The 23,667-nt window shown below is 44.7% G+C and overlaps 1 protein-coding gene and 1 long non-coding RNA gene across 5 annotated transcripts in view; one reads left to right on the plus strand and one right to left on the minus strand.

The window, feature by feature from the left end:
• The window catches only part of LOC143374231 (uncharacterized), a 77,979-nt gene extending 55,071 nt beyond the window's left edge, over positions 1-22,908 (plus strand). Inside the window, exon 3 of the long non-coding RNA XR_013086625.1 lies at positions 22,770-22,908. This is a non-coding gene — a long non-coding RNA (uncharacterized LOC143374231). The remainder of the gene's footprint in view (positions 1-22,769) is intronic.
• Positions 14,237-23,105, minus strand: Ask1 (apoptotic signal-regulating kinase 1). Of its 4 annotated transcripts, none has more exons than XM_076822181.1 (23): positions 22,968-23,105; positions 22,674-22,894; positions 22,401-22,595; positions 22,148-22,317; positions 21,907-22,075; positions 21,550-21,849; positions 21,232-21,485; positions 20,984-21,143; positions 20,395-20,748; positions 20,063-20,324; positions 19,859-19,996; positions 19,618-19,784; positions 19,448-19,543; positions 19,237-19,376; positions 18,934-19,089; positions 18,517-18,612; positions 17,820-17,932; positions 17,573-17,742; positions 17,236-17,500; positions 16,472-16,799; positions 16,247-16,394; positions 16,097-16,173; positions 14,237-16,017 (listed from the first exon to the last, which is right to left on the minus strand). In XM_076822181.1, exons 1-23 carry the CDS (start codon positions 23,002-23,004, stop codon positions 15,954-15,956), a joined length of 4,080 nt encoding a protein of 1,359 aa, XP_076678296.1. In that variant the 5' UTR covers positions 23,005-23,105; the 3' UTR covers positions 14,237-15,953. The 4 variants fall into 4 exon arrangements, with proteins under 4 accessions (XP_076678296.1, XP_076678295.1, XP_076678298.1 ...); XM_076822180.1 differs by having other exon boundaries at positions 22,392-22,595; XM_076822183.1 differs by lacking the exon at positions 18,517-18,612.
• Between the last annotated feature and the right edge of the window lie 562 nt (positions 23,106-23,667).

Below are 23,667 nucleotides of genomic sequence, written 5' to 3' on the forward strand. Positions count from 1 at the left end.
TTTCTCCAAAAGTGTATTCATTGCGACGACGAAAAACGAATGCAACAAAAGGCGAGGGGGGGCAGGTGGCGGGGGATTGTACGCCGCGCGGAAAGTTGTTATAGTTTGGCGTAATCCGGAAACGTTGGCTGCGACAGAAGGCCATTCTGGAGAACGAGCCGAGGACAAATAAAAGTTGAACAGGGCTCCATGAACTCGACCCTAATCGAGTGCCAGCGGGGGCCAGGGGCGCCGGTGGGTGTTCGCGAAAAAACGGCAACGCATCTGGCGGATCCAGCGGCGGAAAGTTTTCCCGGAGGGTGGCGGGGGGGCTTAAAGCTTCTCGCGAACAGGGGTGGCAAGATGTCGCTCTGCGAGCATGTAGGCGCATACGGGACACACCGAGGCACGATATTATGATAATCCCTCCATTGTATATTGACACTCCACTCGGAAAGCGCCGAGGGGGCTGTTAATAAGACGCAACCTTCAGAAATGGAACCGTGTTCGCGGGTGAATGGCAGAGGAGACACGTGTCGCTGAAAACTTCCCTCTTTGAATCTTGTGTGTCTAGCGGCGGTGCGAGTCGATAATTGGGGGTGAAATGCTGTTTCATAATTAACTCTTTGCGCGCTAGGGGTATAGACTTGCGCAATCTGAAGCAGCTTGATGACGATCTGATTCACGATTCAGTTGATTATTTTAACGAGGAGGTGCGGCGAAATATTTATACCAAAAGCTAGCGATAGGAAAATAGTAGTTTTTATTCGAGTAGATTAGGAATGAATTAAATGAATGAACTATGCAAAGGGTTGATTTTTCCTTGGGATCGGAGATTTGTATTTAAACGCCCATTTTCTTGGAGATAAAATTATCATATCAGGCAGGTTCTTTATTGTAAATGAAAAACAGATAGCTGATCGAGGAAACAATACAGAAACCACTCCCAAACGAGACTCGTCTCTGGGAATGCTTTTTCCACGTCCAAAGGTATCCTAGGCTTTCTGTAGATCTAGTGATACAATTCCCAAAACGAGTCGACTGTGAGATCGAATTGGCCCGTCGCCAGGTACAGAACCAACGTTGCTCCAGCAAAATCTCCTCGTCCCTCGGTTCGCGAGTGTTTCCTTACGAGAAGCGGAAGGCGACGCCCTACGAAGCATTTATAATTCAAACTATCCTCCTTTGCGGTGCGAGAAACGGCCAGCATTAGGGGATCGTGCTCGATGCAACGCTAACTTCCCTGAAAATTTATCGTTCTAATTATACACGGGTGCTGGACACCTTTGCCTCTTTTGTTCCCTCATCAAGAACACCAAAATCGTGTAGAATTTATATTCTATACCAATTTCTAGTCAATGCCTAGTATTATGTTCTTAAGGTTAGTCTTATTAACAGTTCCTACTGCTGCTTCGCCTTTATTCTTATCTTACTTTCCCCACATGTATTATATCTTCCACTTAATCAATAATAAAATTCAAACTCGCCATCAGTATAGCCACAGAAACTCAAGTTCAACTCCCACATTTGAAAGAGGATCCTAATATTCATACACAACTTTAAACTACCGGGTTCAGGGCATCAACCCTCGAACGCATAAATTATTTTCCAAATCTCAAACCTTTTAGGAGCTCCCAGGTTAATCGCCCCCACGAAGCACAGGATTCCACGTCCGCCACTGCTGCAAGGCCCTCAAGGGTTAATCGCGAAACGACCAATCGAATATTCCCAGAACGCAGCGACTATGCAGCAGCGAGAATTCGGGGGGTCGCGTTGCGGGAATATACGGCCACATCGTGTCGTATAATTTCCGGTTCCATTCGAGATGTCTCGCGCGTGCTCCCGGCTCTACGAGGCCGCCCTCGAACGCCCGTCGGATGCTCGGCTGGTACGTCGGTTTCGGGCGTTTTATGAGTTTAATTTGGAACGCAGACGGGCTCGCCCGACGTCGCACGGGGCAGTCTGGGTTAGCTTTCGGTTTCACGGGAAATTCGTCGAGAAATTTAGGACTGGCCCCGGGGGTCTATCGGCGGCAGAGGGGCGAAGGGGTGCGTCGGCCCGCGACGACGCGAATTTGGCAACAGCTGCGGTTCCCTCGGAAAACAGCGGTGTCGTTACACGCCGCCCTAAATCTCCGCGGTGCATCGTAATTAAAGCAGTTATTACCCATGCACGACATCGCGGCAGGGGAGGGGCACTCGAAACGAGCCCCCTTCTCACAGGAGGAACGATAAAGCGCGCGCGCGCTCAAGGCGCTGCTCCCGCGCGTTTGCATGACTGCCGCGGGTGATTCATCGCGACTATCTTTTGCGCGACGACTTTTCTCCCCCGGCCTGGGCTTCTTTGGGTGATTCACGGCCGAGATCGTCGGGTAGTTTCGAAGTTGCCGAAGAGACACTGCTCGGTCTCCCATTATTAATAACGGATACAATAACTGCTCCGTGCGGGGTGATTCTTGAAGAGCCGTTGCTGCGACTCTCTTCGAAGTTAGAGGGCGCGTGGAACGTTGTCGCGGGCTCTTAAAGGCAAGTTATTATCGTGGAACTGCTCCCTTTTGTAACTTTCTATGGGTATCGCGAGGTCTTTTAGCCCGTGGAGCGTGAAATCCTTGCTGTACTTAATTAGTTCGATCTTGAGGTTCGGTATGCTTCCTCTGTGTGCTCTGGCAGGCGCAGTGATGGTTGAAAGAAAGTTCAGTGGATATATGATAAAAGGAGTACTATGTTTTGAAAAGAAAAATTATATTAAAAAGGTATATTAAATCACAAACCTCAGAAAATTAGTTTTAAATTTTCTTTTAATCGCCATTGAGTGTTTATATAGAATATTCCTATATTATTTTTATTATTATTATTATTATTATTATTATTATTATTATTATTATTATTATTATTATTATTATTATTATTATTATTATTATTCGGCTTTATTACTTAGAAACATACGAAGACGAGTAATACATAAAGAATAGCGAAGTAAAAGGCGAGGCTGCGGTACAATACTGTTAGAAGCCTAACCGTAACTAAATAAGTGAAACTAAAACTAAAACTAGGAAAGAAAAGTAAAAACAGAAGGAGAAAAATTATTAAGATAAAAAATTATTATGACGCATATTAGAAAAACATAAACGTAGATGGACGGACAGGGGCGAGGCAAGGAAAAGAAGGAATATGGAGGTGACTTAGGAATGGTGTAGAAATATATATCGTCGAGCTTTACATTTAAAATCAGGAAACGAATTTCGCCCTCGAATCTCAGGTGGAAGCGAATTATAATAGTGAGTAGAAATATACGCGAAGGAGGATTCAAATTTAGATGTCGAGTGTGCCGGTATGGAAAGGAGATTTTTGATGCCGAGTAGAAAGAGAATTAGACCCGCGGTAAGAAAGATTGCAGCGACGAATATTATAGAGATAAGGCAGGATAAGGCTATATACTTCTACTATTCAATTGAATAGTTCTAGAAATAACCAAGAAGTGTGTTCGTAGCACCCACATATCGCGTTTCGGTACAAACGGCCCTCCGTCCGACCAATCGCTTTCTCTACCACTTGTCGCGCCCGCAACCCGCGCGCCACGTCCGGTTAATACTTGGACGCGGGGATCGTTAATTCCATGCGCGTAACAGAGGGTTAGAACGCCCGTGGCCTTCATCCGTGGAATAATTTTTCCCCCCTCGATGGAGTTAATCTTCGTCCGAGCGCTCGGAGCGATCTCGAGAGACCTCGCGTCCCCCGTCGAATCGGCGATTCCGCGCGCGTCGATTAACGGGAAAGAAAAACGAACGGGACCGATGTAAATCCGTGCGCGAACTATCGATCGGGGAATTTGAAAAAGGGTCTATTTTCAAGTAATTCCACGACGCTGCCAGGCATCCGCGAAGGGAGTACGAAGGGAGGCTCGCGAAAACGAGCTCGAGGAACGGTTCGAAAAATCCCTCCCTCTTCCTCCCCTTCCTCGTCGACGGATCTCGCGACGACTGCGACGACGACGAAGGAATACAAAGCGCGGGGGCTCCCGGCGAGCGGGCTCCTCGCTAATTTCCGGCCCGGGTCTGCCGAGCCACGAAAAAGATCATTAAAGTTCGCGTTACCATCTGGTCCCCGCGGTGCCCGCTCGTAAAAGCGGGGCGAATAAGAATGGAACGGCGAAAAAGACGGTGCCGAGACGTTCCGAGCGGCGGAACTTAATCCCCGGGGCCAGAGATATTTCTCCCTGTCGCCCACCCCTCGGAGCAGCCACTTTCCCTGCGAATGCCCTTGGTGAGCGTCTGGGAAATTCTCCAAGTTAAGCTGCAGCAACCTCTCCATTCTCGCCCACTCCGTACCCTCTCTCAACAGGTTACCTGAGTTTCTACTGCGAAACTGCATCCCCTAGGCCTTCGCCCGGCTCCCCCTGCCCTCTGTCGACAACGACCAGCCGTTCCGTCGACGCGAACGAGGAGAAGGATTCATGATACACGAGCTCCTTCCCCCGCTTCTCCTTTCGCTAGTCTTTCTAGGGATGGCGCTGAAGAGTCGTCGTCTCATCGTGCTGGCGCACAAAAACACTTGGACGTCTGCGGAGGTGGGACTTCGAAAATGGGAGGTCTAAATGTCCTTGGACAGAGGAAGGCCATTTAATTCTTTTTGTATGTACTTCGTACGTTACGCCATCAAGGGGGTATACCCGTTTGAACCCTCGGAAAATGTATACATTTTGTGGATTTTTTTACAAGTCAACGGTTTGATGCAGATTTCCCGTTTTTTAACTATGTTTACATAGTATTATGAACTACTTATAAAAAAAGTTTCAGTTAAAAAACTATTGTTTTTCGGAAGCTACGGATACATGTCCGAAAGTCTCTCGATTTTAGACGGCTAAACGGTGGCCCTAAAAACTCGCGCTACGTTCAACCAATTCACTTCCAATTTTGCATGCAGAATCATAATAAGATTCCGCATCGTCCAACGAAGGCTTTTTTTATTTCGATTCCCCGTTTATTATTTATAAAGGAAAAAGGTGGATTTTTCTCTTAGAAAAATTTAACTTTACCTTTGATCTCTCACCATTTCTTTATTTTTCAAAATTTTCAAAATCGCCTTCGTTGGACGATGTGGAATCTTATTATGATTCTGCATGCAAAATTTGAAGTAAATTGGTTGAACGTAGCGCGAGTTTTTAGGGCCACCGTTTAGCCGTCTAAAATCGAGAGACTTTCGGACATGTATCCGTAACTTCCGAAAAACAATAGTTTTTTAACTGAAACTTTTTTTATAAGTAGTTCATAATACTATGTAAACATAGTTAAAAAACGGGAAATCTGCATCAAACCGTTGACTTGTAAAAAAATCCACAAAATGTATACATTTTCCGAGGGTTCAAACGGGTATACCCCCTTAAGTTTCCTTTTCGTCTGCCTATATCCAAACAGTAACAGTGAAATACTTTCTCTGGGAAGAAACCGTGACTGTCTCGTGGGTATCTACTTGTGGCTCGTTTCCATTTTCGTGTAGCGTGAGCAACTTGCTTGAGTGTGCATAGCGAGTGTAAATTTCGACGAGCCTGCGGTGGATTTGCGCGAGGGAAAGGGTAGCGAAGGGTCCAAAACCGCTGGATCCACGGGGATCTTTTCTCCGGAAGGAAGTTGGACAGTGGCGTTGCGTGGCTTAGTCAAAGGCTCAGGCAAGGAAAAATGGAACAATAATTGCAGCGACGGCGTGGCTTTCTGCTCGCCCCTTGCTGTATCAAAGGATCAGAGATTCGACCCTTGAAAGTTTCCCGATACAATATGACGACGTTCGTTCTTAGACCGCGCGAATCTTTAGCGAAAACTACACGATATATAAAAGACTTGAAGTATGAGTCCATTCTGTTGTTTTCGAAGATCCTCGAAACGCAATTGTGGCTTTAAGTGAGAGGATGTTTTGAAGAGTGTAGATAAGAACAATTACGATAAGTCTTTATTACATTCCCATCTGCGTACAGTTGACAAAAAAAATAAGACCAGTGCTAAAGTGATACGAGCCTAATTGCTCGATGAGATGAAATGAGAAGAATAGAATGTAAGAAGATAAAAAGAATAAGAAAATACTAATAATAATTGTAAGAAGAATGTAAATACAAACAAGTAGAAAATATAAATACAAATCGAGGGTAGCAGAGAGTTGCAGTGCGAATATTCGTAAAGGAATTGATGCTAGAATAGTAGAAAGGAAGTTTACTTGGAGATCGATTGTTTAGCTCGAAAGACGCACCTATCTTTCTCTCGATTTCGTTTTCCTCGGGCTCCTCCGCCTCCTGCGAGGGTGAACGGGAAGCCATCATCGATTGGAGCAGCTTCTCGAATTCCTCGAGCTTGTCACCGCTGGGATTCTGCCGATTCGGCAACGGTACCGCGATTTCTTCCCGCGTCGCCGACTTCTCCGACCCGCGGAAGCTCTCCACGCTACCCTCGGAATCTGACATCCTTCCTCCCTCGCCTCCAAAGACAGTTGGCACGAATCTCACGCTAACGGGGCCCTGAAACATTCATCCACGCGATTGCCATTCTATAATCCAAACCTCGGCAGTTCCCAAAGCACAGTTCATTATTCCCGCCGCATCTTCTCCTGAATCACATACCGATTTTCTGAAAAATTTTCCATACAACATTGAAAACACTGTAAGCGCCAACAATCAAAATCTACCCTACTATTACCAATGGTCCGCAATGGTAAATTATCCACAAATCCGCAAGATTCATTACGCACGAATTCGACAAACATACCAAAGCATTCGCATAAATCAGCCGTCTGTCATACTTTCACCCCCAAAGCCGCGCACCACCGTGCATCAGAATCCGTCGGATGTTTTGCACTCTCTTGTAATTTCCGCCCGGGATCAAGCAGATCACGCTCGAACCGGAGCAATAATTTTCAGACCACGGCCGTGATCCATTGCAAAGCTGATTCCTCCAAGGCCGGGGAAGGGCGACGGGTGCACGACGAGCGGGAAGGAAAGTCGAGCGTGGAAAGCCCGTCACGTCTCGGATGTTAGCGCGGCAGCCGCGGAAAATTGAGCTATCCGCATTCATATCCGCGTGGGTTTACGAGCGACGCAGTCGCCGCCGCTCCTCCCTCAATATTCGGATATTATTCGGAGGTTGTATGCAGCCGTGGCCCTCCCCCATTCTTCCCCGAGCTTTCCAATACCCGCAGCCGCGGGGAAAGAGCTTTCGATCTGCTGACGTCGAGTCTCTTCTCTTCCTCCGCGAGCTTTCATCCCCCTCGCGCCGACCCACCCTGCCTGGATACCCCTGGGTCTGGCGACGTTCTTTTGGGGCACACTTTGCCCGGGACACGTCCCGCGCCCTCTTATCGCGTGTCACGACGGCTCCGCGTCAGCCGGGCACGTGGGGGCTGCGAGGTGAAACAAGTCGAGACACGGGATCGATGGGCCTGATGGAAATTCGCAGCTTGCTGGGGTGTCTATCCGAGGTAGCTCCAAAGCCCCTTAAACGTGAAATAGAGAGGCACATGCTCGAAAAGGAAGTTGATCGATGCACGGTGTTTGCATACGAACTTGGGGTGGAGATTCCAGGTGCTGGGTTTCTAGAGCGGTTGATCTTTTATTTAGAGCAACCTCGTTGTCCAGAATGTTCGTCTTTCGAAGTGGAGCATTAATGAAATGCTTAGAACAGAAGTAACGCGGCTTCAGGTATCACATGTTCGGAAAATTCTTACTCAACGAGTAAGATCCCCGAGCTATATGCTCAAATGCTATTACATGCTATTTGAGCCCCTTAGTTGACAAGTGAGTTCAGTCCCTTTTCTTAGTATTTTGAAAATTAGACGTTCGTGCAATGCTTTATAAAATATTGAGAACAGAATGTAGCTTTATTGTAAGAAAATAAAGGGAAAGGATAATTATTATGATAACATAACTTAAAAGAAAAACTACATTTCTTTCAATAGTAAACTAACGGTAACATAAGGAATAATCAAGTGCCATTATGGCACTGAATTTTAATATCACTTCTTTGTAAAAAGGTGACTTACGCCATACGCCAATTGATGTATTAATAATCATAACTTATTCGAATGTTATTTTCAAAGCACTACGAGAAAAAAATGTCAACACTTTCCACTAAACACAGTATATCATAATTTATTATAATAGTATGACGAATCGGAGGAATAAACTTTAGCAAATAGTCCAAAACCTGGACTTAAGTCACTATTCCAGATATTTTGACAGTCACTTTACTTAGGCTGTAAAATTAACTCTTCTTTTTTATTAACATAAAAGAAAATATACGCAAGTTAGATTTGTAAATAAAACAAGTATTCTTAATACGTACCATTTCTATAATAAACTCATTTTTCGTAATTTTGGACTTACGCCACTTGTCAGCTGAGGGGCTCATTTTTAAACGCGTCTGCTTTTTAAGGTTTAACCACCGTCATTCTCAAATTCTAATTAGTTCTCACAAAGGGTGTGGTGATCGCGTCGGCAAACAATTCCTAGCAACCAGGTGTTGCCACGTGATGACGTGCAAACACTTTCTCACCGAGAATTTCTGGCCACTGGGCAGGACTTTTACGAGAAATAAGAGAGATGTAAGAATCCGTGCCAGGGGTAAAGTCGCCACCGATTCTCCGATAATAAATACAAAGTCGAGTTGGAAGGGGCAGTCGTGGGCCTCAGTCGTGTATTTATCCTGGCTTCGAGTGGACGTATTGCTACTCCTCGCCGTGTTTACGTTTCGTGATCTACGATAGAACCTGAATAATTCTTCGATTCCGCAAGTGGATCTGTTAACTTTTCGAGTTCCGCGCGCGCGAGTGTTTTATGGTGTGCACACTCACCCACAGCGTGTGTTCTCTGTGGTTCCCTTTTCCTGGGTCACTCGACGCCTGCTTGGCCACCTGACAGGCATGGAATTACGACGCCAGCGTCGCGGCGCCACTTGCCAGTGGTTTTTCATTGTAGAAATTATTAGCTACCCTATCCAATTTTTTGGGAATTTAATCCTGTCACTATTAAGAGCAAGCGTAGTCATATTATCATGAATAATGTTTGAGTAGAGATCTCTGCATTTTTGAAAAGTCTTCGTCTTGTGACAAGTATTTTTCACAGTCACTGTCATTTACCTTCAAAGCATTATTTTTAAGTCTCGAGGAAAGGGTTCAAGGAATATGAGCTTTTCAAAACTTAAAATACTTTACCGAAATAATTTCTTTCCAGTAACAAACTGTGTCCTTCTAGCAATGTATAAAATAATATACCACTGCTTGTTACTTTATTTTAAAATATAAAAAGAGAAAGTGTAAATTTGCTGGGGGAGATTTCTATGATGTCATTACGTATGCTACCGCATCTTAGTTGCTTCCACCTCTTTTACATTCAGATGCAGCGACGTCACAAGGGCGTAGTTCCCTTTTCTTCCACCCTTTCGCCCTGGACCCACGTGACACTAAAAGAAGATCCTCTCCACCGTGTATGCTCGTTTCAGGAGGCCTCTTCTGCCCTCTGCCATCCCAGTCCCTTCTAATGAATCTGTTTCTGGCCAGGAAATCACGAATGGGCTCCGGTTTCACCGTTACACCCTGTAATTTCACCGTGCAGCCGCATTATCAGCGAAACATTTCGAGGCTGGGTTTATGGCGTCGCCGGCAGCTACACCTCTGATACGGTTGGCAATAATTCAGCCACAGCCGCGATCGATGCAACAAGGGAACGCTAATTCTCAGCAGCCGTGTTCTGCACGCGAGACAATAGATAGCTGGGAGATTAAAGGATTTTCGGAACTGTGGGCTCGTCTGCGGACTATCGCTGCCGATATTAATCTTTTATTTATCGCGACCAGCCTCCACTGCGGCAAATGCCTACTCGTTGCGCGTAGAATCGATGAACACTGTGCGATAGATAATAAAGAACTGTTTCTTATTCGCATGATTTTTTTAATCTTAATTGAACCTTGAATTTTTCCATCAGTGGCAAGCGGAATTTATGCTGATGAGTTAGGGGATTAAAAGTTTGAGAATTTAAAAGTCCAACCCTAATCGTTGATAAAACTAACTTTCCAGCCTCCAATTATGGAATTAAAATCGAAGAGTGAAGGAGTTGAAAATAGTATCGCGAAGCTCTAGAAGCTCGCAACTCGAGGACCCTTCGGTCTTCGCGAAGATGTAATCTACGTTCGAATTCTCCTCGAAGGACATCAGCGATATCGTTCCGCGGGCATGTTAAACACTTTGCCACGCACTCGAGCCTCGCAACCCCTCCGAGGGAAAGTCAGAAGCCTTGGTTATAGGAAGGATACCACCGGATCAGAGTAAGCGACGGCCCGCGAAATGAGTCGGAGATCTCCCCTGTTAATTGAACTCTTTCCCGCTTTCAAGTAACAAGCAATTCATTAGGGTCTGTTTGCACGGTTGAAGGGCCCTCGATCGAGCCTCCCGTTCGAAAACGAGAGTGGAAATTTACACGTGCCACGGGCGCAGACTGGCTGCGCAAACAGCCTCTTGTGTACAGCCGGCCGACAAACACGGATGCCATTAATTGCCATTAATTCGGCCGCGTTATGGAGAAGTTTCCAAGCTCCACCTGCGTTTCGAACCAACGACTACCGCGGATAATCCATCCCCCCGCGGGGAACCTCGATTACATCCCTTTCTTTTACTTCTTTCATCCACCGAACTCTTATCATACACTGTGACCCCAACGCTGTTTAATCGTACGATCGAATAAAGTATGAAGGATTTCCAAATGGAGCGTTGAATGTACCTCGAAGAAGTCTCGAGCGAATACTGCTGAGTTTCTATGGAGTTTAGGAGAGGATTCGTAAAAATCGTGGGGCAAAATCGTAAAAGGAAAGGGGTCCGAAGCGTGGCGCTGACACTAGCGATAACAGTATTCGCCAAAAGGGGCGTAAAATTAATCGCGGTCAGAGAGGAGCTCCTCCACCCTAGCCGCGCTAGCCACTTACGTTCCTCCCGCAGCTATTACGACGGACTGGCTCTGCCGTGACAATAATAACAGTAACAATAGCACCAAGTCGTGCAGCGCAGATATGAATATGTATCAGGTACATCTGTTGCCTCCTAGACCTCCCCCGCGCCCCTTCCGCTGGCGTTATGAGAGACGAGAAAGGGTGCAGACGCGATTCAATATCAGTCGGTTCCTTCCTCGCAGAAGTTGCCAACCGAGGGAGGCTAATTTCGAATCGGCCTGAGTTGCTCGCATATTTTTCTCCCATTTCCTGTTCACTCGCTTGCCACTTTAATCCGTCCTCTACTTGCAGTCAAATTGTAAGTTAAGATTAAGGATAAGGGTAGAAGAATTTGGGAGAAAAGGGGATGGAAAATGTTAAACTGATTTACGATATTATCGCTGACTTTAGTCTCAAGGGGAATCCTATTTTATGGGCTAAAAAGATAACAAAATTTAGGATTTTTTTTTTAAGAAACTTGCATTTCGATTCATCTGGAATTTGGACCATGTTTTTATGCATCCTTGAAGAAGTTGTAGTTTTTTTTATTCCTTTTTAATTTATGTATATCTACAGCTATGCTATTATTACCTTAACCTTCGCAGAAAAATTATTCCAAAGACATTCCATGCTGCCCATTTATCAGCGATTTTTCCCCAATCTTCCACCATCGCCAAGATCACCCCTCTGCCAGTAAGGGACACAGTGCAAATTTCCAGCAACGCTGGCATTTACTCTGAAAGACGAATTAACTGGTGCCCGCCCCAGGTAGGGTTGACGTACGCGCCATTTCCGCCGCTTTTGTCAGGAGAAATTCGAGAGATCGGTGCACCGAGGCTTCCTTTCCGCGGCCCACCCTCCCCGGCAAATTATCTTTTCAAACGTCCTTCGCCGGCGCGCAAGCTGAAGCGGCGAGGAGACGCAAAGAAGGATTTTATCGGGGCGCGGGAATGGAGTCCCCCGTCTCTCCGGCCTTTCAGCAACAAATTAAGGATTTTAAGCCGAAAGTAATTAGTCCCGGCGAACAAGGTGTCACTCCGTGGAAACGAGGAGACGGAGCGTCGGCCCTCATTGTTCTCGCCCGTAATCCGCGGGGAGCGTTCATAAGTTTCTCAGCTCGTCTGTGTCCAAGGAGCTGTTCGAAAAAAATCATTCCTCTTCCCGGCTAGATTAATCATCATATCGACGTGCTTCCTCGCCATTCTCTTCTCGTCTGGCGTCGAATGCCTGAACATTGCTAGAAAACGCTGCCTCGCTGAGGGCTGTAAACGAACTCTAACTTCGAGGAGGGAAAATTCTAATCAGGCCGTCCCCCGATACCGATAAAATTTCTAGGATCATGGATCTTCGCTCAGAGTAATTACTCGCCCAAAAGGAGGTAAACGAATGGAACGTTTGAGAGCGTTGGCGAGCGACGAGTCGAGGTAAGGATCCAGAGGACGAGGGCACATAATTCGCATCAACCGACCGACTGATCGTCACAGAAGAATCGCAATCAATTAGAGGGAACTGGAAAAGAGATTACTGGATACGATCTCTCTGTCCTTCTCCCTTTCCCTTCGAGAGCCAGCGAGACCCGACGGGATAATCTTATTTAGCCTTTCGCTCGGGGAAATGGATTATTTCGGGCGGCGCTGAAAGCCTCGTGCTCGAAAATCGCGGATCCTCTTTAGTCACTCCACCGGCGCAGTTAGTTAATTAAAAGGTAAAGAGAAGAAGGGGTGAACAGGGGCGAAGGGGGGGGCCGAAGGCCGGCCAGACAGCTTGGGATTTGTATCCCGATCGCGGGCGAACAAACCCTTCGAGTTTCGCTGCGATTGCGTCGGGATTCCGATGTTTGCGCCGTTTTATTTGCGATTCCAGCGGACACTCCCGGGCCCGCTCCCTGCGAAATTACGAGGCGATCCCTTAAAGCTGATGGGACCCTGGCACCCGTGATTCTCGCTGGCGTGACGGGGAAATTTTTGCGCTTCTAAGGGGAGGAGTCGGGAGGATTTTTTGGGAACGTATTTGAAGAAGTAGGTGCGTACTTTTGTGCAAAGATTTTTATATTTGGGGAAAGAATATTTTAGCAAGCTTTTGTTTTATATTTTCCTGCTTAAATATTTATTCATTTCAAAGTTACAGTCGAAGCTGGTCGGAACTGAGTTATCTAATATAAAAAAAAAAACAAAAAGATTTAGTTAGTATATTAATTTATTTAGTGTCTGACCACATATCGAGTAGTTCCACTTGCCCGCCTCGGCTTGAAATTCTTCCCCGCCCTTAGGCAATTATTTTTTCAGTAGAATCCGTGTATAGAATCATTTTACTCGTCAAGGAATGAACTACAGGTGTAGATATTTAAAAACACATGTCGCCATTGGAAAACATCAACAATACCCCTTTAAGACTCCCAAATACTCCCTAATGCTCAAAAACTTCGTATCCCTCTTAACTTTAATATTCTGTTATTCATTAAAACTACTTTAACTGGCTCGCCAAGATTAAAGGCCATTCAAGTTACACGTCGCCAAAAGCTAGCCATGATATTCCGACGCAGCAGCGTGCGGCCCGCGTACTCTGCGCGAACAAATGCATCGAAACGAGTGGACCAGTGAGAAAGGGAGGGGAAAAAGGGGTGCCGACGGTGAAAATAAGCGGCTGGCTCTAGATGGGGTGCGTTTATAAGCCGCGGGCTTTTTTGTAGTGCAAATGAATAGGTCGGACCCTCGGTTCGCAGCCGAGCCGGAGTGTCCGAAACTTTTGCAATTTTGCACGGCGGCTGCTGGACGCGTTCGTTTCCCTGAAAAATTTAAACTCACCCCTCCGTGCGTCAACACTTTCTCCCGGCCGTTGTGCCAGTTGCCAGCGAGCGGAGCGAACGATTTCGTGGGCGCCGTGACGAAAGGTTGACGCCGGGACAACCCCGTTCGTGTTCCCCTCTCTAACCAGATCGTATCGCGCTGATAATCCCCGAAGGTGGAGGAAAAGCCAACGGGGAGTGAACGCGGAGAGCTTTCCCTGGCGCCCGATGAGCTGCGAATCTATTTGGCTTATCTTCTAAACGGAGCAGCGCGACGAGATGAAGAGAAAACGTCTCATCCATATCAATGCGAAGAGCCGCGCGAGAAGCACCGAGGAGAATAGCATCTCGACAACCCCCCCACGAACCGATCACGTACTCGTTTCCCCCCTTCGGTCTCTCCACCCCTTCGGCAACTTCGTTTACTTTCGATTTCAATTAAACGGAGCGATTCTCCCCCCAGGGGCCTCTACCTACTCGCTGATAGGGGCGGTGGGGAAAGAAAGGCGACAGAGCGGTGCAGTTCGCTGGAATTTTTATTACAAATTTCAGGCTGAAACAGTTAACGTGGGTGATTAATCTTAGGAGTACAATGAAAACGGCAATGGGCACGTGTTATACGGTTAGTCGAGACGATATTTGCGCTCAAGACAGCTATTGCGTTGGTCGGTCGAGCGTAAATATCTTTGGGTAATTAAGACAACTTGGTAGGTAATCTTTTATTCGTAGTTTGTTGAGATACACTGCTCGAAGTAATTAGGCAACTATGTTTCTCAGCGATTTTAGATGATTTAATTTCAGCGAGTTTTATCTGTCTTTTTGGAGTCCGCTGTGGAAGTTCCAGTTTCAAACAACTCGTCGTTCTTAGTTGACAAGTTAATATACAGTTTTATGTATTTGACTGACAAAGTTATTCGAGTGGGTGGTTCTCTAATTACTTTGAGCAGCGTTCGATCTCAGGCGCTAGGATCAGCTTTATTTAACTGACGCGATCAGGCACTTATTTCAATTGACTCGCTGTGTCTAGAATCGAACGCAACAGAAGACACGGCTCACTTTCGTATCTCATACAGCGTGTAAAGGAAGCATGAGTTCTCCACAAAACGTCGCATAACAAAGCACGAAATTCGCCATTAATATATAAAAATCTGTATCTACAAAAATCGAGGATCTTGTATAATATGTAGGTCGACTTTTCAAACGTACAGTTAATAGCAAACTCCTATTATAAACTATAACAAGCACTTTATATACATAACTACGGCACGCAAGAAACTCTGTCTGATAAATCGTTATCGTGTGCGTCTGGGATGACGCGTGAATCTCGATCAGAAATATAGAAATACAACAACAAAACGTGATTGTTTGCACGTAATAAATATCTTCTCTTGTACTATCAGACTGGTGTTTTAAGGCACTACCGTTCTCTGCTTCTCGAAAATATCTTTACGCGAAGCTAACTGTCGCGTATAAATAATTCCTCGTCTTTCCGATAATTACGCGGGAATGAACAAGGATTCATTCGAAGCTGGCAATTATTTCCACTAACTCCAACATCGTTGCCGCGTTACGAACGCAATATCCCGGCGTAAAACATTTTGAGAGCTCGCAGGAATTGCACAAGCATTCCTTTACAGTTACTTTAACTTTCATTGACAACAGTGAACAATCTACACGCTTTCGCTTGGCTCTGTGCGAAAGTAGAAGGCATATTCCTCGGATAATATCAGATTCTTCTTCGCAGTAGTATCGATAGAACGTCTCGAATTTAAAGTAAATAATTTGAACCGCAGTACCGATTTCTTTCAAACGTGGCAAGATCGATATTCTATATTAACGTGTTGAATAAACAAACTTTGCATACGACCAACCGAGGTACAGCAAAGCTACTCCGCGTAACAATACTGATTTCTATACAACTCTGTTTAATATACCAAAGAGGTGAGAAGGTAACAAGTTTATTTGAAAAAGGAAAATTTGTATGCAAAGTCTGTTATATGTACACAACTGTCTCGTAACTATCAAATACTCTGTGTTTAGGAACTACAAGATCAACTAATAATATCATTGTGCGAAGACACGGTCCACGGACAGGCATATTTCAATTCTTATTAATCATCTAAAAGCTTCGCTCCATATCGTGGCAGCCACGTTTTGAACAAGTACTTTACCCTGCATGAAGTCAACCAATTTCTCAATGTTGTACGTGATTTAACGTTTCTCTTCTGTCGCTGATCAGTTGCCACTGCTATCTCGATGTTTCAATATGGCTTGCCATATCCTCAATTCGATCCCTCCTCTGAAAAAGACAAATAGGAAAGCGATTGATTAAGCAGTTATATTTTACGTGGATCGTCAGGGAAATTTTTAACATTTACTTGAGATTAATCCTGCGAATATCGTCACGGGTGACGTGACACAGTACGTCGTCCAATGTGTATTGCTCGTACATAAACTGTAAGTAATGGCAGGGATAATAACACTTTATTACACGAAAGAGACATTTTCACAGCAGTTGTAACGCTTACTGTTTCAATTGACCCTTCGTCTATTTGCAGATCCTGTAACCATTCGACGAGAGCTTGGTCTGCACAGGAAATTGACTCAGAATGCGCGTCACTAATGATCACTGACACTGCTTGATGAGGTGCATTTCCAGATACAGCAGAACTGTAGCTGCAGGAACGAATTAGAAGTGAAGTATATTTTCTACGCAATGCTTTCTGAAGTTGCGAAGCGAACAGAAATCTTACCCCGACTCTTGCCTCATAGTTGTTTTATTAATGTTCTCGCAAAGTCGCGTCAAAGTGTTCACCTGAGCCCTTTGCTCCTCAAGAGCCTGCTGCAGCAAAACCTGGTACGACTTTTGATTCTCGATTAATTCTTGAAGCAGTCTCATGTTCTCCATTTTCAAAGCTCCCATTTGATCTCGATACTCCTTCCAATATTTGTTATCGATGGAATCGCCGGTTTTCTGCGATTTCACGGAGTTCACAGTCGACGCACCAGACGTGGATCCTTCTTCCGGGCTCTGGCCATTGGGCTGCACGCGTTCCTGGCCGAGCAGATTGGCGCCAAGCTCTGCGAATCAAACGCACGACTTTTCTTTCGCTTTCACTACTCGGGGCGGAATCATTTATAACAAAGAATCACTAGCTAAATATATGAAATATCTAATCACAAGCAAGCCGCCAATGTGCACTGATATTCCCGCGTAGTAATACTTGGAAATTCTCTCTGGCGATTTTTTCGAGATACTGGACACTCGTGGAGAGCACTAAACCTGCTTGCTGCGGTCTAGATTCACAAGAGATCCCCTTATTATTGGTGATGACTTTCCTTTGAGATATTTTTAGAGTTGACACGATAATGCGTACCATCTCCATCTGTATCGCACTTGATACGCGTATACAATGCACATCTGCTACATCGCCGGATAACGTGGGATCGTGCGAATGTACCGCGCGAAACGGGTTTAAATATCTTTCTCGTAAAAGGGAAATCTTGAGACATTTACCAGGCGACAGTACAGTGATGGCAGCTTGGACCGCATTTCTCACTAAGTTATCCAGCGCGAACATCCAGTGGGGTTTAATACTGTGCATTCGTAGAACTTCGTTCACAGCTGTTTGGAACAGATAAATCGCCAGATTCAGATGATTGATAGCGGTCGAATCGAAATCCAATTCTTCTTTCAATGTCCGGATGGCTGTCACGATTACTTCGTGATTCTGCTCGGCGATGTAATCCCTCAGAGCACGCATCAGTAACGCTAAATGAGTCTGAAAGGAGGAGGCATAAAATCATTATTTAAATCGCTCGCTTTACTATAGTAAAAGTATGATAGCAATTACCATTTGAAGAACAGTTTGGCCTTCCGCTTGATTTATTCCTCTCATCCATACTTCACAGATCTTTGCTTCGTCTTGTGTCAGAACTCTGGTGAGTGTCATTCTCCTCTGACTGTCTTTTTTCAATAAATAGAAACCTTCTTGTTCCTCGCCAGTCTTCTGCCCCGGTTGACCTATTTGGCAATAGAAAAAGGAGATTGTAAGCAAATAAACATGTAGAGATTTTAGGGTTCTGAGGGTGCTTGCTCACCTCCTAATTCTACTTCTGGCGATAATAATCCGCCAGAGGAACTTCTTCTCGTCATGGATGCTCCAGCTGTGTCGGTTTCACTTGTTTCTATCGACGGCGTATTTCCTATTGCACTAAAATTACAACAGAAAAGAACAACCTTAACTTTATACATCGATTAATCCGGCGTTCTTCAGCTTTGAATTTTCGGTTTGCACGATGCGCGTGTCACAAGGGCAAGAATATTTCCTGGCAGAACTTCTGATTGGAAATAAACCTGAATACATATGCCAATCACTGAAGCCATGAGTATATTCTAAACACTGTCTCGAGACAAATACAGTAACAGCTGACGATTAAGAAGCGTGTACGCAGCAAGTTACATTGTCGGACTTTTAATACGATTCTATTGTACTTGCTTGCTACACCGAACCTCAATTTATAGCGTAATTGGCTGAAATGTAATTTGGAAAGAAGATTACATATCACGATCGTAAACAGGAAGCTCCATTGCCCAAAACACAAAGCATTGCAAATATTAAGATCGTAGTTAATACTAATACTGGTAAGACACCTATGACACCTAATGTTAATCATAATTGAATCTCTTATACCACAGAGACTAATATTGTTACTTTGTTTATCAACGATATATACTATTGTCTGTTATATTTTTCTTCGTGGACAGCATTAGCCGTTTATGACGTTAGTACCATACCTGTTAAAAGAAAGGGTTGCACTGGGCATGCTGATGGGAGACAGAAGGTGTGCTGGACTGCGCTCCCTCAGGGGGCTTGACTTTGTCAGCCCTCCACTGTATGTAACACTTAGATTATACTTCGTCGTAATACAATCTTAGCAGAAATGTAACAGCATAGATATTTAAAAAAAAATATAACAATTCGAATATAAAATAATTAATAATACATTGTATGCAATGTATTCAGATTTATTACTTGTTTAACTATAATACTGAAAGAAAACATACTGTTCGTCGTATCGTACGCTACAAATCGCTTGCGATAGCATAAAAGCTATTTCAACATGGAAATGGAAATATGAGATCGTCATTTCTGACGGCGAAGCGAGACAATGTGCACAGAACTGTATTAAATAGACGAAACATTTACGTTACCTATCGTCCGATTGGGAAGTCTGTATAGCGGCAGCAGACACGATATGATTGTTATTCGTTTTATCAGATTTTCCTAAACGTTCGAGCCGATCAGCCGGTACTGAGATGCTCCGACTGAAATCTGGGGGCGCCGCCAATCGAGTTGTTTTCTTTTTCCTGCGCGTATATAGGAAAAACATTATTTATAACACACATGCCTATATAGTAATTAGCACATACAGAGCAGAGTGCATAGATCAATCGATGCATCCGTTCACCACGGTAAAATTACAATTAAAACTCGATTTAAATGGAATCGCGTACTCGTTTAAAAATGGATCTTCTAATAACTCAGCTGCGGTTGCCCTGATATCAGGATTCGGCTCGAAGCACCGCAGGATGAAGCTCTTTGCCCTTTCAGTCAGCTCCGACGGAATCTCAGGATGTATTTTATAGTATCCAACCTGCGATAAGGGGGTGAGTTGTAAGTTACACCTACGATTTCATGGTTCCCAAAGCGATTCTAATAACTTACTTTAAATACCGCGGCTTGCGGAGAACCCAACTCGATGAACGGCGGTTTACCAGTTGCCATTTCGACTATGGTACAACCCAGGGACCAAATATCCGCCTATATTTGAAATTGCAACGTAGTAACACTCTCGTTGTGCGTGGGAAATACGGTACATACAAGATACAACTTACTGGAGCACCATATCCACGTTGACCCTTGTCGATAACTTCTGGAGCCATGTACTGTAGCGTTCCAGTGAAGGTTTCTGTGCTGGGGCATAAACCAGCTAGTCGTTTCGACATTCCGAAATCTGAAATCTTCACCACTCCGCTGTACGTATTTACCAACACGTTATCGCCTGAAAATAGTAATCCATTAATGAATATTCAGGAATCTCCGTAAATAAAATGCACGCGTTGTACTACATTTTACCTTTGATGTCTCGATGAACGATCTTCTGATCGTGGAGATACTTGAGACCCTCTAGGATTTGTTTAGTGTAATAAGCGATCGTGGATTCGTTCTCCTTCAAAGGGCCCCACTTCGATCTTAGTAAAGCTGATAAACTCCCTGAAGAAATGACCAAATGATAGACGCGTTGCATTTCTTTTAAACTGTTTCATCTTATTTATTCACCTCCAGGAACCTGCTCCATGAATATCTTGAAGTACCCATCCTCGCTTACAGAGCCAAGGTACTGTACGATATTCCTATGCCTCAACTGACTGTGCAATTTAATCTCTTCGTGTAAAGGTTGCACGTCTCCCAGATTTCGCTCGCGAATCTCTTTAACCGCGATTCGAACTTGGGTGTTCAAATCTCGGGCAGCGAATACCACTCCGTACGTGCCTTTGCCGAGCATAATTCGTTTATTCTGATCGTCCAATTCATACTCGAACTGTAAGAAGGTAAGCCTTTATACGCGAACTTTATTTAAGAATGAACGTCGGGAAAAGGTATCCACGAACCTTCATCCTATCATCCGTCATGTAGGCGTCCAAATCTGTAACCATACCCTCTTCGTCTCTGGTCATTTCCAGGATTAAATCGTAAAATCGCTGTCTGCATTGAACAGACGGAAAATACATTTGGAAATCGTCGGAGTTTTGATGTACGTATAGAAAAAGGCAGCGCTCGTCTCTTTTGTACAAGCTTACGCTGCGTATCATGTTCGCGGTGAACAGCCAGTCGTGCACCTGCTTGCAGTTGCTCTTCATATTGTCCAGGCACAAGTTCCAGATCTGCACGGACTTCTCCTCGGCGCCAAGGTTCACGTTCACGTAGCTGGGCATGAAGATCTTCGTCGGCTCCAGCACTAAGAGCTGAAAGCGAAGGCTCGGTGACTAATTCACGTCTTTGCTGGCCACGGGGCGTAATAGAGAGTTGCCTCATTTAAAGTCAATCTAAGGATTCTGCGCTAAGAGCAGTTTTATATTATTCTTACTTTGACCCAAAATGTACAGAAGTAAGCTGCATTGGTAACGCAATATTATAAGCCATAGTCTCCCGAAATTGGAAACTGGATCCTTTGTAGAACGATTCCATTTATCAACTTACTGGAAACCGTATACTGTCTCCAACTTCCGATTTCGTGGCTTCGACAAAGTAGTCCATCCAAAAACTAAATATTTGCTCCTCTGGCGAAGCCTCGGCCTCCTCATTCTTTTTACGGAATCTATTTATCAGCGATATGTTCCCTATCGTCGATTTCAGGTACCTGTGGAGCGGGGATTCATTGAGGCATTAGTGCACGGTGAGTATCGTTTCGATTCGTGATTATTCCAATGGGTTTCCGAGATATGTACCAGTTTGGCGGCTTCAATTTGAACATGCACTCCGCGGCTTGGATAGCCTTCGAATAATCCTCCGCCAACACACTGATCTCGAAGAACGTGGCTACGTCCCAGTAATCCTTTAAGCTCGACAGGCTACCCTTCTTGCCGATGAGATTGTTCAACACCATGCCTATGTGCTGTAATTCCTCGCTCTTTGAGAACTCGTTTCCCGCTATGACCAGCAACGTGGCGAGATTTATTCCAGCGTATTCGTTCGGTTGGACCTACATAGAGAAACCAGTCGGTTAATTCGAATATCGTCTACGTTGCGAAGTGAAGGAATCATACCTCGAAACCCTTTCTGTACCAATGAATCGCATTCTTCAAGCTCTCTTTGTCCTTGTGGCTACTTTCTACGAATTGATCCTTGTAAATTCTCCCGCACAAACATAACATATCAGGAACATGATTCTCTCGCTTCTCCAACGCCTTCTCTATCACCTTCAATGCCCTTTCCCTATCGCCCTCTTGGTTCCTTCGGTTCAGAGCGAACGCGTACAGGTAACGGATAGCCGGTGTGTTGATGTAATTCTTGTGGGTCGGTATTGTTCTCAGATCGTCGACCAACTGCACCATTGCGTCGTAATCCTACACATAAACGACCGTTTATAATTGTTCCAGCGGTGTTACTTTTTAAATAATCACCTGTATCTCGCGAAAAGAAATGAGAACGTTCAGGACGACCTCCCCTGACAGCACATTTGGATCGTCCAGGCGTTTACGCATATTGTTCAAAGCTTTCGAAAGCTCTTCGCCCGAGTACGTCTCGCGTGCTTTACGCAAGTCCGCTAGGAACTTTTCTTTCATGTGTGCTCTGTAAAAATCAGCATTCTTTGTAAAGCAGGAAGTCGAGCTTACGGTCATTATCGTAGCGAGTGAAACGTACTTAGATTGCACTTCAACGTCTTGAAATAACTTCTTAAGCTTCAGTGTGAGATGTTGCTTTGGGTCTATTGCCTCCTCCCCAGTAATTCTAGTCGTAGCTGGGTTCGTAGCCACGCAGGAACCACATTCCACCACGCGATAGGAAACGAACGTATAGCTGCCGCATGATAACTGTGATTTATAAAGTTTTGTAGTACAGGTGTAATTGTTACTGGGAACTTTCAGGTTTGGTTGTTATTACATACTGTATATACCTTGAGCCTAATCGTCGTTTCAGTGTCCATATCATTATGTAACAGGATATTTTCTTTCATGCCAAAGCTTTCTCTAACACCAAGGTGGTAGAACAGAGCAGATTGCTGTAGCTGAATGCTTAAATCCACAACAGCTACGTCTGCGTTATAGAATGTATCTAGCACATTTGTTTCTCCGAAATCCAGCTTCTCGAACTGGAAAAGTAACGAGCGAGAATATTTATACCCTCGAGATTAAATTATATAATCCACGACTGTTGGAAATAATTATACCTGTATATGATGCATATTGGCGTTAACTAGATTGCACGCTTGCCTAACTTCCTCCAAGGCTCGCTTCCTCTGAGCCAAGTGTTCTGGCTGTTGCAGGTCCAAGACGCAAGCCACATCCATCTTGGGCCTCCCAGGGATCGTAGTGTGCCCGGAGACATCGCTGTGCGTACCGATGCTGTCCGTACTAGAAATACCCTCTATAATCACCGATTGCGAAGCAGCTATGGAATATTCCTCATAAGTACCAAGAAACTTGTAATCCCTTAAGCAAATACATAACAAGCGACTAATTACCAGCCATGTCAACCGCATCCCCACAGTTGGAAATCATGTTGCGTAATTGTTTTTTACAAAATACAGTCGTTACTATCTTAAACTTCTATTTAACGAACGCTTGGAAGCTGTCAGTAGACACAGGACTCGCGTGTTTACCTGTTTGCGAGCAGAGTACACAAAGTAGTAACGTACGTGTATTATATTTACTTACATATATAACTTTCAACGTTACCATCGCATACAAGTCTACGAATGATTGTCTACGGAATAACTTGGCAAATATACGAGAGAAAGTTTGCGCGGTTCGTATTACTATCGTGTCAAACACTGTAGATAAGTGGAACCATTAGTGGATAAACATTGTTGATCTCTTGCGAGACTTTGAACCACAGCGAAACAAGAGAAAAACGTAAGAGAACGTTGAGCAAATAATCTGCTTGTAACATTAGTCCGCGCTAGACTAACGCAGGGAACATCGCGGATCGTTTTAGGTAACAGAGAACTCACGCGACGGGATTTTTGTTTTATGGAGCAACGGTGCACGAAATACCTTTTGCGGGGAACATCATAGACACAACCATCCGTTTCTTCTAGAACACACAAATCCGGAGTGGAGGTTGCGCACAAGGGACAAGCCGTGTAAAAAATTCTCTTGTTGGTTCACAGATGACAGAGGGAACCATCGAAACTCTTAAGATAAATCCAAAGACGAGGAATA

This window comes from Andrena cerasifolii, chromosome 10, assembly GCF_050908995.1.
Source record: "Andrena cerasifolii isolate SP2316 chromosome 10, iyAndCera1_principal, whole genome shotgun sequence".
In the NCBI taxonomy this organism is placed as follows: Eukaryota; Metazoa; Arthropoda; class Insecta; order Hymenoptera; family Andrenidae; genus Andrena; species Andrena cerasifolii.

Bases quoted from the DNA above. Each gene is read 5' to 3' on its own strand.
- Ask1 (XM_076822180.1), bottom strand. From the start codon at position 23,004: ATGATTTCCAACTGTGGGGATGCGGTTGACATGGCTG. The intron at 17,501-17,572 runs GTAATTGCTATC...TCCTCCTTTCAG, and splicing joins GCCAAACTGTTCTTCAAATG to ACTCATTTAGCGTTACTGAT. The intron at 16,174-16,246 runs GTAAGCGTTACA...CATTACTTACAG, and splicing joins ACGAAGGGTCAATTGAAACA to TTTATGTACGAGCAATACAC.